The following is a 19,264-nucleotide window of genomic DNA, read 5'->3' on the forward strand; positions in this document are numbered from 1 at the left end:
GCATTGAAAATAACTAAAATATTTAGGAGTATAAATAATTTCGACTTGGGAACCAATGTCTGCAAGGTCTTTTTGAATGCTTATTTTTCCCTATGTACAATAGGAAGGAGATTTAGTATTAATTTAGCAAAATTATCATCGTTGCTTTATGATTTTATTCCTGATGAGCTGTCTTAAAAATTATTTAGATTCCTTTCTTTTTGCCTAAGTTACAAATGCAATTATTATTTGTATATAATACCATATTTGCTAATTTAAGTTTTTACTTTTTTAAAAAAATCTTTTAAAATCATGTCACCATGCAGGAGTGCTGAGTATGTCCTGGGATGCATCCAGCACAGCATCACCAGCTGGGCAAAGCAGGGGATTGTCCTGCCCTGCTCTGCACTGGGCAGCCTCACCTTGAATATTGTGTGCAGTTTTGGGCACCACAACATAAGAAAGTTATTAAACTACTAGAGAGCATCCAAAGGAGGGCAACAAAGAGGGTGAAGGGCCTTGAAGGGAAGCCATGTGAGCAGCATCTGAGGCCACTTGCTCTGTTCAGCCTGGAGGACACTGAGGGGAGACCTCATTGCTGTCTGCAACTTCCTCATGAGAGGAAGAGGAGGGGCAGACACTGATCCCTTCTCTGTGGCGACCAGTGACAGGACCAGAGGGAACAGAATAAAGCTGTGCCAGGGGAGATTTAGGTTGGATATCAAAACAAGGTTCTTCACCCAGAGGCTGGTTTGGCACTGGAACAGCTCCCCAGGGAAGTGGTTGCAGCACCAGCCTGACAGAGTTGAAGAATTATTTTTAGACAATGCTCCTGGGGACATGGTGTGGCTCCAGGGGATGGTGCTGAGCAGGACCAGGAGATGGACTCCATGATCCTTGTGTGTCCCTTCCACTCCAAGATATTCTATGACTGTGAAATCCCAGTAGCCAACTCTTCTTAACAAATTTTGGGGGAAACAAACAAAACCCCTAAAAAAACCCAACAAACTCAAAACTTATTTCACTTGACAAAATTGTCACTGTTCTCATTTATATTTTCTAATCTATTTGGAATATTTTACCTATGTGCAAATCTCTGTGGACTAAAAGCAAAAGCAGAGAATAGATAAGGTGAACTTTCTGTCTTCCAGGCCAGGGGGAGATTGGCAGTCAGGACATTTTGAAGGAATTTTTCTACAATGCAGTGAAAAACTTTTGGTGAGATTTCTGTAGTAAACTAAGGTGCTTACCTGAATAACTCTTCTTAAGCAGAGTACTTCACTTTTTTCTCCTATATGTTAAAAAGAATGGTTACAAGAACTGTACAAGGCTCATTTTAACACTTAAAAGGTAAATTTTGCTGAATAATACTGATTTGTAACATATGAATACAGGTTTGCATTTGCAGTATCTTTGTTCTTGTAATCTTTCTCCTTGTTCTGTTCAAGTTGTCTGCTGAAAATCCAGGGTAAGTCTCTTTTCTACACACAGGATTTTACTATACTTTTATTCTCTGGTGTCTTGCCTTCTTGCTTTAGGTTGTCCTTTCACATAAAATATTACAGTTTCCTTTTTTAATCTCTTTTTTTTGTTTGATCTGATTGAATTTCAGCCTTTTAGCAAGAGATATGGCATAGGTTTATCTTGCAATTACATCAAAATGCTCAAGCTAAATGTAAACAGTTTTTTTTGCTTACAGCAACTTTTTGTGTTTCTTCTGTTTTCCTTCCTATCTTCCATGCCTCGTTCATTACCTCAAGCCTTGGGGAAGATTCTTGGTCTCTGGGGCAATATGGAGGTGTGTTCCTTTCCTGTACTGACAAGCTGAACAGACGTACCTTGTTGGTTCGACCAATCAGCAAGCAGGATCCTTTCAGTAACTTCTCTGGCTTCTTTCCTTCTGTAAGAATATTTTTAAATTTTTTGGATACAGAACTTTCACTAATAAATGCCAGCAAAGAAAAAAGAAAAAAAAAAAACTCTTAAATTAATTTCTTGTCTGATTTTTTTTTTTGTACTGAACATATTTCTTAGTGATATTGATTATGTAACTTGTGTTATTTCCACCTTATCCTTTAGTACTAGTTGTCATTTTTTAGTAGATGAGGGGATGAGGGTTGATGGTTCACAGCCTTGTACATAACAACAGACCACTGAAGTAATTGAGATTTGTTTAAATAAGAAGTACACACAGTATGTTTGAAGGCCAAAAATGTAAAAGCCAGTACTAAATGCTGCATTTTTTAGTGTAATTCTGATATCTACTTAGGGATTTAAGTACTTGGTATTACTGCAGTATACCTTTATGCAGCCTTATAAAATTGCTTCTCTCATTATGATAATGCAACAATTAATAATTCCATATTTGAGTCTTCCTTTTAAATGCTTGAAGATTACTTGCTGATTCAGAATATCTCAGTCGGAGATATTTAAGTCATTTTCTTATTGAAGAAGAAAATTACCTTTTATCCTTGAAGAACTTCATGTGTTATGACATTGGCCTCTTTATCTGTGGGTCTATGGAATTATTTTATGTTAGTGAAAGTTCTGGATGTTCTGATTTATTTTCATCGTGAAAATTGATTGGGAATACTTTCTCTTATTCTGTTTATTTCAGTTTTTATAGTAAATAAATTTACCAGTTTGTTTTAATTAATTTAATTTTAAAAGCTTCCAGTTTTCCACCATTTAAACCATGTTTATTTAAGAAAGAGATCTTGTTCTTCTGCTAGCAATGTTTAAATTTTGTTAAATTGATTTCTGTCAAATTTAACATGCTGAAAGAAGGAGCTACTTGCAAAATATAGTTGCTTTCATTTGTGCTTATATGATTAAAGCTAATATTTAAATAATCTTAAATAATTCTGTCAACATGTTCAGTACATTGTTAAAATAATGGTTTTTACATTTTTCCATTTATAACTGACTAAAAAACTTTCAAAGGTAATATAGAAACTCCCCTATCCATCTTATGGGAGCTAAGGATTTAATTTTCATCTTTAGCAAGACAAATCTGCCTTAAGTAAAGAATCTGCTATTTTTAAAGTACAAGGCAATGTAGAATGAGATTATGTGCTTTAGTATGTGGCACAGCTATTTTCATTAAATACTCTGAGATGATGAGGCAAAACAAGTTCAATATTTATTTAGGTGACTATGGGTGGTTTACACACCCATGTTGAGATGGGGTCAAGCTATCTTAGCTCCCAAGTGATATTTTAACAGCTATAGTGTCTGCACGTACAGAAGGAACAATGCAAAGGGAGTGAGATCTCCAAATGTTTTAAATGAATGAGGAATCAAAATATGTAGCCGAGTTAAAAATTACCAGAAAGATTTGGCAAATCTTGCCAAGAAAGATTTGGCGGATTAGTTGTGAGTTTTGTGAAACGTAAGTAATTAGAAAAGAGCAATATGCTCAGAAATTTGTGGTTTTAGATGACCCAATGCAGAGAAGTGTGGACAAACTGCGCATTCAAAAAAATGAAAGGTGTTTTGTTTTTTTTTTTTTACTGCTAAATGACATTATAAAGCTACTAAAAATATAGAATCCTGAATAACCAGAAATATGGTAATTGATGAATGTTGCATGTAGATTTTTGCAGCTGTTTATTTATTTTTTTTTTTTCCTTGAAACAGACAACTGCTAAACTTTTAGATGGTTCACACCAGCAACATGGATTTCTTTCTCTCACTTATACCAAAGCTGTGACAAAAAATGTCCGGCACAAACTGATATCAAGAAATGAACGAAGAACATTCCATAAGCTGTCAGAAGGTCACACTGATGGTTCTCCTCATTTTCTCCATGAGATCCTTCTCTCTGCTCAGGCCTTTGATGTGGTCCTCTGTTTTCCTTTGCTTAATGCAATTGCAAGCATTTTTCAAGCCAGGTTGCCACGGAGTCAAAAGGAGAAAAGGAAGCCACCAGGTCAACCAATGAGGACTCATGCTCTGACTTCCCGTAACCTGCCTCTGATTTATATCAACGCGGGTGTAATAAGAGTCTTCTTCCCCAGAAATGAGGAAGATCATCATGTTGCAGAAGGTACAGTATTTTATGTTAGAGATTTCTTGCTGTTCAGTATTGTAGACAAATACTTGTAGCTAAATCACTGACCATTGCTTCAGTTTTAAAGGTCAGAGTTAGGGAACATCTAACATTCATGCTACTTCTCTGCCCATTTGCTCAAAATTTCCTTTTAGCTATTTATTTGATCCTTGCTTTGGTACCTATAGAGTTTGCTTTTCAAATGTGATTATAAAGAATGGTCAAAAATTGTGGAAAGAAAGCTTAACCCAGTTCTACAGTGGTGCTTCTGTGTCAGTTTACATGACACTGCTGTCAGTGAAGTGTTCCATAGACACCTGTCCCAGCAGGGAGTGTAAGCAGGAGCCTTAGCTCTTGTGGACGTTGACACCTGGAAAACCATGTGGTAGAAAAGCCAGTAGATAGTTTAGTTTGGAAAATATGTACCTTATGGGTGATGCCCAACAGATGATGCAGTTTAGCATTGTAGTTGAAGCCATTCCAACTCTCTTGTGCAAGAGGCTTACAGGTACATACAGAGTTTGGGTAGTGTAAGATGTTCATATATAGCTATTTGATCAATGGATCATACTTGTTTTGTAAGATACTGTTTTCTATGTAAAAATGTATTTCCATCTCTATTACAGTCTTTATATATAAATAGAGATGCTGATGTTAAAATTAGACTATGTTATAGCTAATAGGAGTACATTCACATCTCACAGTTCTTCTAGAGATTAAAAAAGTAGTGCTTTACTAATATAATGATACATTTACCTAAGTTCAGTAGGTGTGAAGCATTTTTTTTACCATTATGTACAACACATAATATAATCCTAAGAGTGTAGTCTTTAGATTTTTCTCATAACCTAATTACAAGAAGTGGACACAGTGAGAATTTACATAGATTTTTTTTTGCCAGCATCCTCTACAATTTTCCAACTGGGATTGCTGAAAACACAGGAAGATAAAATTAGACTGGCTGTCTTGGCAAGAAAGAGTTATGATTTTAGTTGGAAGGGAGTTCTAGGGCATGCTGTCAAGGAAATCTTTTGTAAAAGTATGTTTTTGTAGCCCTGTAACTGTATACTTCATTAAAAAGGAATTATTAAAAAAAAAAAAAAACTTTGTCTTTTTTGCTGTTTCTTGCTTAAGAATGCCTGCAAGGAACAGAATGGCCATGGTAAAGCAGTCAGTGTAGGAAGAAAAACTGTATGGTTTTAAAGCAAAATGCTAAAGATTATCCTAATTAATAAGAAAGCCAGCTACACTCTTCCACTGGAAAACTCTGAAATAGCGTCTCTTTCATTTCTTCTTTCACCCCAGTTTTCCCCAAAGTTTCATTTGTTTATGAGCATGAAATAAATTGCTTTTCTCTTCTCCTGATTATTGTCTTCAAGAACAATAGAAATTAGAAACAATAAGGATCAAGAGTTCGAGTCCCACATATCTGATGTGTTAGGTCTGAAGAACATTATATCTTCTGGAGATATGCCTCCATAAGATCCTCATTCATCATTTATTGACTAGGAGAGATTTTCAATCCAGTTAGACTTCTGTGTTTCAATTTTTCATCACTGCAGTAAAAGCAGAAAAATTATTTTATTTTGTCTTCTAGTTGTCTGCTGTTTGTAGCTACAAAAACTATCCTTCTCGCAAACTCCACAAGTAATTGTGGCTTTACATGTATAGTTAAAAAAAAAAAAAAAGCAAATCTGTTGTTAACTTGCAACTTCCACAATGAACTGTGGAAGACAAACACTGAAATAATCAAAATAATGTTTCTTCTTCTGAGGAATTTGCATACATGCATGCATGACTACACCCACACAATTTTATAGTATTTTAGTTTAATGGTTTTTGCAGCAGCACCAATTAACATTTATTTTTGTGGTAGATTTGAGGGCAGCATTTTATCCTTGGCAATAAGCAGTGCTGCTTTCTGAGTTGATTTGTTAACACATCAGGTGGTGTTTCAAGCTCTGGCCAGCAGGCCACACTTACTTAGCCACGAAGTAAAGGTAACTAAATATACGAAAGCAATATATGACGAGTAGGAACTAGAATTACTGCATAGCAGAAGACCATAAGTAAAAATTGTAGATTGTAAAGAACTGATAAGAAGTTGTAAAGACAGAAAAAAAACCACATCTGGTTGGTTTGAGGACAATAGCAACTCTTTCTTGTACGTACTAGGAGCAAAATATCAGGAATCACTATAAAGGACATGATGAATTTGTTGACAGTGAAAAAGAAAAGGCAGCACACTGAATAAATGTATGTCCTGCATTTGTAGAAGTGATATATTCTTGTCACATGAGCATGACTCTCTACTTTGAAGTCTGTCATAACATATGGTCTGTAACATCCTCCTCACTTACTATTAAATTTTGAAATCAGTCAGGCTGAATAAGTTGTGCTCAGGGATCTTGGTCTTCTGAGGCTAATTTTTAACACACCTTGGAAAAACAGGTTTTAGACAGCTGAAGGCTTACCTAGTAAAATGGAAAGTGCAATGTTTAAATAAAATTAAGACAAGTAGTTTTATTGTTCTCCCTCAGAGAACATAAAGGAAAAAATATTACATGATTCAGTTAATAAAGAATTACATATTTTTTACATGATAATAAATATGGTTTTATGGGAAATTAGACGTTCAAAAAACATCTGATTTCCATTCTTCATTGTGGTTTCAATTCTTAGTGGATAAAACATTTGCAAAGATTTGATATGCTTAGACTTTTCTAGGGAGTTTGACATTTTGTCTCATGGTATTTAATTTAAATACATCCCCATACTCTCTCCATGGAAATTTTAAATGAATTAAAAATGGCTAACCAGGATTCTAAAAAAAAACCCCACAAAAACTCATTAATTGGGAATAATAAATGAAACTGGTGTTTAATAGTCTGAAAGTAAATATAAAATCATTGCTGCTATCATCAGTGAATGTTGCAAAGCATTTCCTGAGGCCATGCATCTGGGTTGCTGTGCTTGCATACTGCTTGTAGAAAGTACAGTAAATCTTCTAAAGCTAATGTTATAAATCAAGGAAGGTTTACACAGACTGGGTCTTCAGGACTGGAGAGACTATCCTGGGAAACAGTGGCTGAAACAGCTTGTGGGTCACAGAGGACTGAGGGAAAAGAAATAAGGGAGGTAGCTGTTCTGCATATGGCAGATGCTTGGAATATCATGTTCAATTTGCTTTCTGTTGTAAAACTGGGTATTGATAAAAGTAGAGATGGTGCTGAAAAGTATCAAAAATGTTAAGTGCTAAACGAGGAGGCTTAAAAGGAAGGATTAAACGAGCGTAATGTATTTAGCTCAGCTAAAAGATGACTGAGTGGATACAACTAACTGAGATTGTGACAACATCTTGACACTTGAGGCTGTAAGATTTTCCTAGATTGTACTTACATTGTAAGTATAAAGTAATGTATATACAATATTATATTATAAGTATACTTAAATTGTTATGTTTTTAAAATGTAGCAGAGATGTTTTTCCCCTCAAATTTTTTAATATCTGCAATGACCGTGATTGTTTACTACATTATTCCCATATTTTGAAAAGTGTGGGTTAATGAATGGAGATATGCATTCATACAACTCTTGAGAAACCAGCTGATTACATTAATGTCTGTGATTTCTTTCTGGTTTAAAATTGGCTTATTTATTAACCTACAGTAAACTGTACACAAAAGGTCCATGCCCACCCTTGAAAAAAACTCCTAAAATACTTGCACAATAGAGACTTTTATGGGTAGTCCTGTGCTTATTTTGCCTTTCAAAGTGTCAGACAAATTAAAATTCTTAGCCTAAGATATATTTTATTAAGAACCAGTTCCCAAGAATAAGGCATCTGCCACCTAATTGAGTTGCAGTTATAATCGGATGTATATTTAATATCACCACTCTGTTTTCTTATGTGAGTATTGGAAAGCAAATACCCAACACCTAAGTGTACAGTGGCAGTATTCTAGTACTTAGTACAATGCCTTGCTACTTTTTGAAAATATGAGTTCAGATTTAGTCAAAAAATGGAGTTTTTCATCATCTTAACTCTTGTATCTTACTTCTAGCAACCAAATTATCTGTAATTAGTTTTGTTTTATTTTGGAGGGGGCTAAAGGATTTGTCTTCACTTTTTAAGTACACGAGGTTCTTTTAAATAGATTGCTTGTGTACTAATACACTTGTGTATCAGAACTTGTGTTCCCACTTTGCCTCATATTTACTGGGGTATTCTGTACAATAGTTTGAAAATATCATATTAGAATTTCTGTGATTTCTTAGATCTGTTCAGAAATGCACATGTCCTTATACATATTTAGCTGCAAATCATGGTGTCTTTTTCACCAAGACATTACTGGGTCTGAAGAAACCATTTTTTTAAGTGCACAGATTTTGCTGATTCTTACCACACCAAGCATTTCACACTTGAGTAAAATATTAAAACTATCTTCTCCTGGAATCTTGTTTTCAAAACTCATACATGAGGGTCTTGCAGAACTTCTTTGGATGTGGGAGCAGGTGTGATGTCGTTCCATCCTTGTTACATCTCGCACAGTTGTTGCAGTGAACTGTTTCCCTTCAGATGATAAACTCTGAACTTACATTTACGCCTGCTCCAGAGTTTCCTAGTTAATATGGAGTTTTCTGAGCACAACCTTATCCAAGTGCTTTGTCTGTGCCTGCTGACAGAGTTAGCTTTCTACAAAAACTATTGTGCTATTTTATTTCTGGGCAGAACTTTGGTTTTCTGTCTAATACGACCACTGCTTTTAAAACTGAGAAACTACATGTGGCTGAAATTTGAAAATTATGGAGATGAGTGGAAAGCAGAGATTTTTTTTTTTTTTCTTGGAATAATTTTGTTGCTGATGTGAAATTTACTGTCCAGTATTACATCTTGTTCTGTGTATATGTGTAAGATTTCAGATTCTCTTGTTTCAGTCCTTGTGTTTGAACTTTCCATGTGTGTTGCAGCCGGTTCCAAATGCTACCAGGATGGTTATGCTGTGATATCCTGTAATATTTTACATCTAAAGATATAGGCCCATAATGAAAAGGGTACACAATTCATTCGGAGTGGTTTACATGCTAATATTTCAGCAAATAGTTATTGGAGAAACAAACAGATTGCAAAGAATCTGTCATAAAATGTCTGAAGTCATTTTGAAATACCCCCCCAAAAGTGTCAGAGAGACTGAGAAGTCGCAGACCAGGATTCAGTGGTGTGATAAAACTCTGGGGAAATGAAATTACAATAGTTTTGTCTTTATGTATCACAGCAGGGCTATTGATTTTATATTGCTCCTGTGCAAAATTGAATCCTTAGCAAATATTCTTATGTACATTTCTTAAAGAAATAATTTTTCAGTGTTCCTGCTATGTACATTTGACTTTTAATCAAACACATATTTTCTCTTCTCCTAACTACAGCTAATCCATCAATTAAAGAAGACACTTTGGTTCTCAAGATTGGATCTGTCTCTATGGCTCCTCAGGCTGACAACCCTCTTAGCAGAGCTGTGCTCAGAAAAGACATTTATCAGTAAGTGTCGGGGAGGGGTTTGCCTTTTCATGCATGGTCTCAGAAAAATTCATTCTGGGAGAAGTTAATTGATCAATAAAACTGGTACGTGCAGCCTGTAAAAATACTTTTCACATACAATCTTTTGATATTCAAAACCAGGTTTTTCTGATTTTCTTCACTTGTGGCCTTTCAAATCCATTTAGATGAATCAAATTCTGCTGTGAAGTGCTGATGAATAACAGAATTTAAATGTCAAATCACTATGAAGTTTAAACTCACAGATGAGAACATTTTAGGAGGCTTTCTTTTATTCAGCTACTACTAAGTTCACCTTAGAGAAAAGGAAATTTTTTGTGACTTCCAAAGTGTTCAGTAGCTATACAGTGAGAAAGATGGATCTTAATAATATAAATGGTAAACATATATTCAGACTGTAGGATTCTTGATGTCATGTAGATCAAAGCTTAAAGGAATGCAAACTTCTAAGGAGCTCTTTCCCAGTAAACACATTTTCTGTGAAAATGTCATGCGCTGGATTGTGTCACTAAGTATGTGCAAACCACACTAATCATATATAGGCTGCAAAACTGGTGAACATATGTAATCAACATGATAAAAGTAATATATGATCCTTAGTAGAGTTGGCACTGTTGCCAGACATGAAAGTAGGGTTGCAAATAATACCAAGTGAGAAAAGTCACAGAAATACAGATGAACAAGTGTCTTATACTTCCCGTTGGTCTGTTTTTCAGATGTGGCAATATTTTTAACTACTTCATAGTGCTCTTCAATAGAAATTACAAACATCAAAATCTTTTCCCAGCAGTAAAACATTTACTGCCTAGAAAATGACAGCAAGTTTTACTTTTGTCAAGACTAGGATTTTTAGGAGACCATGAAATATCTCCAATTTCACTTCTGATCACTTAGAAGTTGTAAGAGAGTATTTTTCTTCATATTTCCATGTGGAAGCATTTAAATTAATGGGTTTGCTTGTATGTTTGGTTATAGTAGTTTGTCCTTTCTTTTTTTTTTTTTTTCTTTTTGTTTTTAAATGAGCATTTTATCTTTTGTATTATGGAGCTTTCATGGAAAAAGTCTTGCAGCCTGGCACTAGCAGTGGCATTGGGTGGCAGGGCCTGATCCAGCTCTCCAAGTGCTCATAGATGAAAGAGCTCTTCCAGACATTTGTAGAGGCTCTTCCTGCTCCTGCCCTTTCTGTCTGAGGCAACTCCCATCTGATACCTGCTTTAAGAGACAGAGACCCAAATGTAGGTTCCACTCTCCTCATAGCAACAAAAATTTTATCAAAATATGCCTGATCATAAGGTGGAATCTGCAATTACCAGCTTCTGTAAGGTGGTTTCAGTCACTGTGGGGAACTGTGTGATGTTCCTTGAATCCACGTTAGAAACCAGTGAGTAAGCAACTCATTTGCATCTAAAATCAGTGAAGCTATGCTAGTTAACATTTTTGAGTCTCTATCTTTGCCTGTATGGCTTTACCTGAAATGCTGAAATTTAGTGCTTTTCAAAGATTCGGATGCTATTTTGCATTATGGTCCTATGGGTCTTAGATACATAAATGTTCCAGACAAGATTTATGTAGTGTATATTTGGTTTTTACAGTTTTAATGCAGACACAATATGCTCCAGTTCTCCTTTAGAAAACATGACTCCAAATGAGTAAGGTAAAAATAAACACTGGCCCAGAGGCTTTTCTCATCTGACTGCTACTGGCATTTTGTGACCAGTCTCCCAACATCTTCCTTCCTATGTCTTTTTCTGAGTTTTCTGACATTTTAAGTGATTTCCTCAGCTTCAATGACCACTCCCCTAATTTCTCATGATCTGTCAAATGATTTGTTCTTCTTTTTCCTTCTTTAATCATCCAATTATGCTAGCTTTACTAAGACGTATCAGAGCAGAGCATCAAGTTACTTTCCAGTGTTTTATAGGACAGTATTGAAGGTGATAGTGGGTGGTCTTTTGTTTTTGGGAAGAAGGTGACTATCTTAATCTGTTTAAGCAAGTTTCAAGATTTTTAAAATAATGAAAATAAATACTTTTAAAATTAAAAATATTGAGATTCCTGTTTGGGATTGAATTCGATCAATTTTTTAATTACAAAATCTTTGATCTAGAACAAAGTGTACTTACAGAAGGCATGGTTCAAGATCTCTCTTTATTGTCTTACATGACATTCACTGCTGTTAGACAGCTAGAGTTCTAAGTGAAGTTAATTTCATCATTTTTCAGTTATTTTTAAATAAAATTATACAAAAGGTTCTGTATTGTTGTGCAGGACATACAGTCTGTATACAAGGAGAAAAAAATAGTGGGATATTATTAACACATTATGTTGGGTCTGAATATGAGAGCTCTTCTTGTAAAGTATTTACAAAGTGCTTTTTAACGTGCCCATGGTTTATGGTACTGGATAAAAAACCTGGAGCTAATACAGAATGCTTAAAAATTGAGTAGTAAGATGAGCAAACCCACACAATGTGTAGCTTATGTGCTTGGTGAAAGATTTCTTAGCAAATATTAACACAGGTACAAGTAGTACAGTATCCAGTGTAAGAGACTCTAAAAAAATAAATTACAGAAGCCTGTTGGTTACTGAAGAATTAGCATCTACAGTATTCTAATAATGCCAAGATGTCATCTTCTGTCTTTTCCCAACCTCTTTTCTCTAATTTGATGCTGCTGCTTTTAATAGAATAAAAGAAAATAAATTGTTGTCTGAACCACTGTCTTTACAGTGTTTCTGGAGTGGGGATACAAACTTAATTTGTGGTGTCACTTTGCTTTAAACAGTCTTCTGTTTAGGCCTGAACTACAACCACATGCAATTAGTGTCACTTTTGTAGTGCTTCATGAGAAGGAAAAATTTTTGCTTCTCATTTAGAAACTGTTCTTTTAGAAAAGGCTGAGAAAAAGTTTCATGGCTAGAGGCTGAATAGTATTTCCAAACATATTTTGAATTTGTCCCATACATTTATACATGAAAAGCTGAATGTTCTTACATATCCTCAGTAGAATGCCAGTGCATGAAAGGTAAGTTTGGTACCGCTGCAGGCATACTAAATAAACCAGACCACTTTTGGCCTGTAGGCTGAAATGACTCCATCTAGTATGTCTTAGGAAAAAGAGCTTACATGTTAACTTGGAGAGAGAACTAAACTGAAAAGGGAATGTTGGAAAAACAATGTGCCTCAATCATTTGGGCACAAATATAGTTTCAGATGATTATTGGAAGTTGGAAAGAAATGTATTGACATTGTAACTTTAATTTTCCTATACTGTATAAAAATTTGTCTTAGAGTATTTTCTCCAGTAGAAATTGACTTAGTTTTGATATTAATGTGTAGTAAAGAAAGATACATGCACCCTAACAGCAAATTAAGGGCTCCTGAATGATGACACATTTCTCTGCTCTATGATGACACATTTCTCTCTGGTGACAGTAAGAGACAGTGTCTCTTTTTTAATTTTTTTCCCTGCTAAGTTGTAGGAATCGGGGTTTCTTTTTTGTTTTAATGGTTTTTCATGATTCTCTGAGTCTTAAACTTCAGCTCCAGCTGTGTTTGTGTTCCACAAATATTACCAGAACTGTACATTGCCATCAAGAAACTGTCAGTTCTGTTGGTTGGAAAATTATCAGATTATCAAAAGGCCTTGGGATGGGATTAGGGAACAGAATAAAGGAGGTTTTTCAGATAAGAATGCAAGTAAGACAGTTGCCTAGCCTGGCTAAAAGGAGGGAAGAGCAGTTAATTGAAACTGTGAAGGACTCAGCCAGAGCAAATGCGGCTTCTTCTAAACAATGAAGGACAGAACTATATTTTTCTGGACTTTAACTACTGATGAATTTTTAAGAAGTGTGTATGTTGGGGGTATGAGCAGTGAATAGCACTAGTTGTGCTAAGCTACCAGCAGAACTGGGCACTATCAACAGGGAAATGATTGAGAAAACTTCATCACAAGACCCAGAAATTCTGGTTCTCTGACTGAAGAAAGGAGAAGATGTGAATGCATGGATATGCTTAAATATGGACCTGAAATTGAGATTATGTTTAGTTCTACTTCTTTTTTGGGATAAGGGCCCTGTTACTCCAAATACTGTGCAAATGCTCTGATGGATTATAGAGGTAACTGCTGATCATCCCCAACAGGGATTAGCAAACTGTCATGAAATAATAATTAATGGAGTTTTAGGGAGTATCCATGAACATATAGAGTAAAATAATGTTGAGTTACAATACTGTAGTGCAGAAATGAAATTGCTGGCAAAGAGCTCAGAGACTCGAGGCTGATTGGAGGCTGTTGTGTAAAGTTCTTACTTATAAAGTCAGGAATAATACTGCCAAACTCTCAAGTTGTGGGAATTTAGGTAAACAGAATCCCAGGCTTTCCTCAGCTTGGCCAATAAGGAACCTAATTGTTGTCCACGCTCTGGATTCATCATTTTTGAGATCCAAGGATTTCATTCATGTCATATATCAAAGCTTAATAGTCCAGGTCTGAGTGTTCTATGGTCATTTTCATGTGTAGATCTTTCATAGATCAAAGCATATAGCTGTCCCTAGACTGTTTCCAATTTGTGAATGTAAATGGAAATTCTTTAGACATGCCTCTCCCCACAAAAATAATACATGTAAAGAGTTTACTTACAAAAAGGTAGCTTTAGATTTCATTATTTTTTCATTTAGCCTTTTATTAATACAAGCCTTTTCTTATTATAATTTTTTCACTTTTGTAGTTTACTATTTTTCATTGTTTAACTCTCAAACACTTGCAAATAGCAAAACAAAGCTTTTTTTCCTTTTAGAATAGCTGCTATTTATCTTTATTTCAATTATCTCCATCTAGAACATCCTTGAAATAATACTGTAATGCCTATAAAGGGTTAACAAAAATCTGTCAGTGAAATAAGGAGTAATAAACAATTTTCTTTGTCTGTGCTGATAGTGCTGGAGTGAAAGGAAGGAAAAAAATGATTCAAGGAATTTATGAAAAAAGTACATACGTAGCCAGCAGTCTGTGTGGAAATCTGTTTTTTCTTTCAAATGTGGTTTGGAAAATCAAATGCTTTTCAAAACTTTTCAACAGCACCCACATCTGTAAGCATCTTCTCCTCAGAAATATTTTGATATATTTATATTTGAAAGACTATACCTTGAAATTATTGTTCAAAAAGCCTGGATTTTCTATAACTTTATTATGCGTAAAAAGGTTACTTCTTGATATTTTCCTTTTCAAACCAAATAACAGTTTAAAAACTGTTCTGTTTTTGCATAGAAGTTAGCATTAAGATAACTAAATGTTTCCCAGAATATGGGCCTAATATACATAATTTCCTTTTAAGAGTTGATTATTTTAAAAAGGTTCTATTAAGACTTATTTTCTATTTTATCTGTTTTTGTTATCCACACTTCATTGAGGTTTATCTGGTAGGCAAACAAGGATTTAGCTAATGCTGAGTAGGGTTTCTTCTTCTCTGAATAAAGGCAACAAAGATCATCAGTGAAAAGAAATGTATGCACATAGTTTTTGAGGGAAATATGAGCTGCCTATTAAATTGTCCATTTGTACCACAGCGAATTAGGAAAAGTATCAGTTTTAGTATATTGTAAAATCTCTACCAGTTTTTCACAAATTTCAAAGTGATTACAACTGAAGGGTGATGTTATATAGGAAAAAAAAAAAACATTATAAATTACTAGTGTTTTTAAAAGTATATATTTTATTCCATATAAGTTGTGAAATGGGATTGTGTTAACATCCTTTTAAGTTCATCATCTATCTGTGTTCATGAAAAAAAATTGTAACAGCAAAGATTTTGAAATCGCTGCCAGGATTTATTTAGTAATTTTTTTCAGATTTCAAACCAGGATGATTTTATTTTTGAAGATTTTTTTAACAGGATTCTCTCTGCATATAATTTGAATATACACTCTTGTTTCATTTTGCATTTAATAATCTTTAGAATTAATTATATTGGGGTATAAATCAAAATATTCATAGTAATTGCAATTTCTAAATATTGTTCTTTGCTACAGTACTTGATCACATGTTTTTTAGCATAGAGTTGTCTAAACACTTAGGAAAGTCATCTTTATCTTCTGTAAGAGTCCTGTACTACTCTCTGGAGTAGGGCTTAGAAGTCTTTTCCTGCTTTACATTTCTCTCTTCTTCTGTGTTTAGCAGAGAGGCAAAAAAAAATCTGCTTAGACCTTTCGCCTAGTAAAATATTCATATATATGGATAGCATTACATGCAAACACCACTCCTAATTAGCATTGGCATGTTTGAGGCTATTGCAGCAGTTATTAATTTAAAACTCTCAGTGGAAACGAATTGTAAAATAACAGCTGGAACTGCCCATTTAGTTTCAGAAATGTAGCTTGCTAATTATCTAATACCAAAAGCTATTCAAAGCTAAATTTATATTTGGAATTTGACTTAAAAAATGTTCAGCTTTAACCTTCAAATTTGTTTTTACTCAAAATTTCTTTGTGAGTTCTACAAGAATCTTCAACATAACTAATTTTCCTAAGTACATAGATTGAAATACATTTCCTTCTAAGCTAAGAGTAAAATTAAAAAAAAAATATATAAGAAATTAACTTCTACAACTTTTCTCTTTAACTGATAAATTTAATCACTGTGTTCTCAATACACATATCTACTTTATATTTTTTCTTTCACTTAGTAGCATAAACCTGATTCATACAATAAGTTTTAATTTCTTTGTGCAGTTCCTCCGAGAAAGAAAATTGAAATATACTTCATAGAAAAATTCCTATCAAAGAGCATGTCATTTAAGCGTCCATTTGTTGTTAATCAAAGCTGTATTTCTGGAAACCTTGTTAAATTTGTTAGAGGGAAAAGAAAAACAAGTATGTATCAATAAAGAATGAATTCAAAGGAATAACCAATTAATTTAAACAGATCAAAGTTGAAACATGTAGAATTGATAAAGATATTTTTCAAGTCTAGTAATTCTTAAACAGTGCATATATGAAATATATTTTAATATTAAAAACCACTGACCTTCCTCAATGATTTATTGTTACTTTCAACTTATTTTGAGGACTTAATATACATTTTATCTGCAATGCTCTTCCTTTCTGTTTCTGGCTTCGCTGAGGTGTTTACACAACTGGGTTCTTTTCACTCCCTGCATCCCATCTTTCTTGGGGAGGGCTGGGGAGCAGGAATGAACTTAGTTGCATAGAGATTCATGAAGATGTGTTTATGTGTGTCCAAAAGCCCTGCTTTAGAGGCAGATGGAGATTTCAAAGAGCAGCTTCATAAATTTTTCAAAACTGCTCAAATTTGATCTGGAAGACCATGGGGTCACATGTTTGGGAGGGGCTCCAGCATTAAGGCATGGTGAGGAGAACCACTGACCTTGGGCATCTTGTGGAGATGGCCATTCTGCATCAGTGCAGGACACTGCAATGGTCTCCCCTGGCGCTGTAGACTAGTTCAGTGGCAAGTATGGTGTGTGTGTGTGTGCAAGCCAGTCATGGTTAGTGCTTAACTGTCCTAGTTAATGCACAAAGCATGTGAATTTATTGCTGTTAAGATTGTTTCATTATTCAGGTATCATTCGTTCTATCACCTCTGTGTGATTTAGAACTGAATTGGGAATGGGTCTCCAGAGTCCCTTTAAACTGGATTGTGTGTTCAGGAATTTCTCAGGTTGGACAGTTTGCCAGGCATCAGGGATGCATCTCTTCAAAATGGAGTCTACAAAGTCTACATACTTTATATGATTTACTGTAGCATGCATTCAATTTCTTTCATTTATTATGGTGTCATCATTAAACAGCATAAGGTCAGAAGTAAATAGCAGTTTTAAAGTAAAACTTCCACAAGGGCATTGCTGTCTCTGCTTTCCTCATGGGCTATACTTTGTTCTATAAAAAGAATTCTCAGCTATGTGTGATCTTGACTACTGTTACCTTCTGCAAAGTCAGGGTTAAGTTAGAGAAACAAAGCAGGCTGAACTCAGAGTTTCCTTGGTCTTTTGATACTTCTTGCTGTCTCAAATAATGTTTTAACACAATTAATTAGTATTTTCTGTGTGGTATATGCAGAGCTTGCCATGTGAAATTCATACAACCTCAGTTTAAAATCTGTAACGTGTTTAGGGTGACTGAATGGAGGAGAGATTAGGATTTCTTTCACTTGTGCTGGTTTGAGATGCTGTTTAACGTGCTGTTTTTTTAATGCTGTTTTTTTCCGTTTCCTTTTTCCTCCAAAAAACAGCAGTTCTGCTGTGATGAAGCCAATCAAAATAAAATCAAACAAATTGTTTGTTTTTTTGGTTAGTTCTAATCCTTTTAAACTTTTCATTGTATTTTATATACACAAATGGTTCATTTCTTGAACTTCTTGCCTTGATATTTCTGAGTCCTAAGATTTTAAATACTTGTTACACATAGGGGTGTTTTTTTCTTGAGACATATGGTTATTGCAGTTACTCTCTTCTCCCTAGGAAGCAAAATTTATTTTCTTTTTTTTCCCTCTCTATGTTTGAAAATTTTGAATGAACCCCTCAGAAATCTCATATCTCTTTCTCTTTAACCAGCACTGAAAGCTACCTCCTTCACTGAGATCAAGTCTGTAACTATTTGCTTCCCTTAACTATAATAATGGCCTTTTCTCCCATTTAAAAATATTTTCCAAACTGTTAATTCCTCCCTAAAGCAAATCTTGCTTTACCACAGGGGAGAGAAAACATGTCAGGTATTTGAAGAGTTCTTTGAGTAGAGAGGTCTCTCACCCTCCCATCGAAGCAAGTGATGTGCAGACCAGCCATGCCCAGTGTAGGGACTAAAGGAATAAAGTGTGGCCCTGGGCTTCCTTGGGGCTGCCCAGAGTGGGGTGAACGTAATGTCAGTTTTTAAACATTACTTTATCCATGGTTGTTGGGCAATGAGTTTTGTGCCTATTTAAATTGTAAATCCAAATTTGAACTCTTTTAAGGTCTACTTCTTAATGGTGTTGCTTTTTGTATTTGTGTATAAGGAACAGGCTAAGGGATCTGAAAGAAATAAAAAAGTGTTGGGGCTATCAGGCAATTATTTTCAGTAAGGTTATTATCCTGAACCTATTTATTGTGTAGGCATACTAGGATGAGCCCTGGCAAAAAAGTGTGTTTCATCAGCTTGAGTTTAGATCAGCTTAATCTGCCATCATGATCTGGCCTTTTGAAACAGCACAGAATTTGATGCTATGTACTAAGAATTTTTCAATAGTTCTCAGATTCAGCATTAACCTTATTAAATAGATTGTAATAGTTTAAAAAGGTAAACAAGAAAGGGCACAGAGACAAAGAAAAAACGCATTAAATACCACTTAAAAATCCCAGAATACCTTTCACAGTTTATGTATTCAGCAACTTTAATGCAATGAAAAAATTTTAAGATAAAACTGGGAAATAAAAGGTAATCCAAAAGATGGAGTTATTTTTTATATGAGTAGTGTTTTTTGTTTCATGTTTTATGTTATAAAGCAATGTTATTGAAGGTTTTACATTTCTTCAAGTTACATCCCTTTAATCTTTCTTTTTTTCTGAACAAGTAGCTTTATACTATGACTGTTATTGTAAAATACAGGGGGAATGAGGAGAGGTGTTTGGTTTTCTGTTAACATGGGAGAAAATAATTAGCTCATTCTTAGAAATTAATGCCACCTT

General features: G+C 34.6%; 1 protein-coding gene across 4 annotated transcripts in view; it reads left to right on the top strand.

Moving 5' to 3' along the window:
* The window catches only part of VPS13B (vacuolar protein sorting 13 homolog B), a 426,576-nt gene that overhangs the window by 244,140 nt on the left and 163,172 nt on the right, over window positions 1-19,264 (top strand). For all 4 annotated transcript variants that reach the window (XM_030266479.4, XM_030266481.4, XM_002198879.7 and 1 more), the window contains exons 28-30: window positions 1,740-1,881; window positions 3,619-4,027; window positions 9,457-9,568. In XM_030266479.4, the coding sequence (XP_030122339.4) occupies window positions 1,740-1,881; window positions 3,619-4,027; window positions 9,457-9,568 (663 nt within the window). The remainder of the gene's footprint in view (window positions 1-1,739; window positions 1,882-3,618; window positions 4,028-9,456; window positions 9,569-19,264) is intronic.

The sequence above is a fragment of the Taeniopygia guttata genome, chromosome 2, assembly GCF_048771995.1.
Source record: "Taeniopygia guttata chromosome 2, bTaeGut7.mat, whole genome shotgun sequence".
NCBI classification, from domain to species: domain Eukaryota; kingdom Metazoa; phylum Chordata; class Aves; order Passeriformes; family Estrildidae; genus Taeniopygia; species Taeniopygia guttata.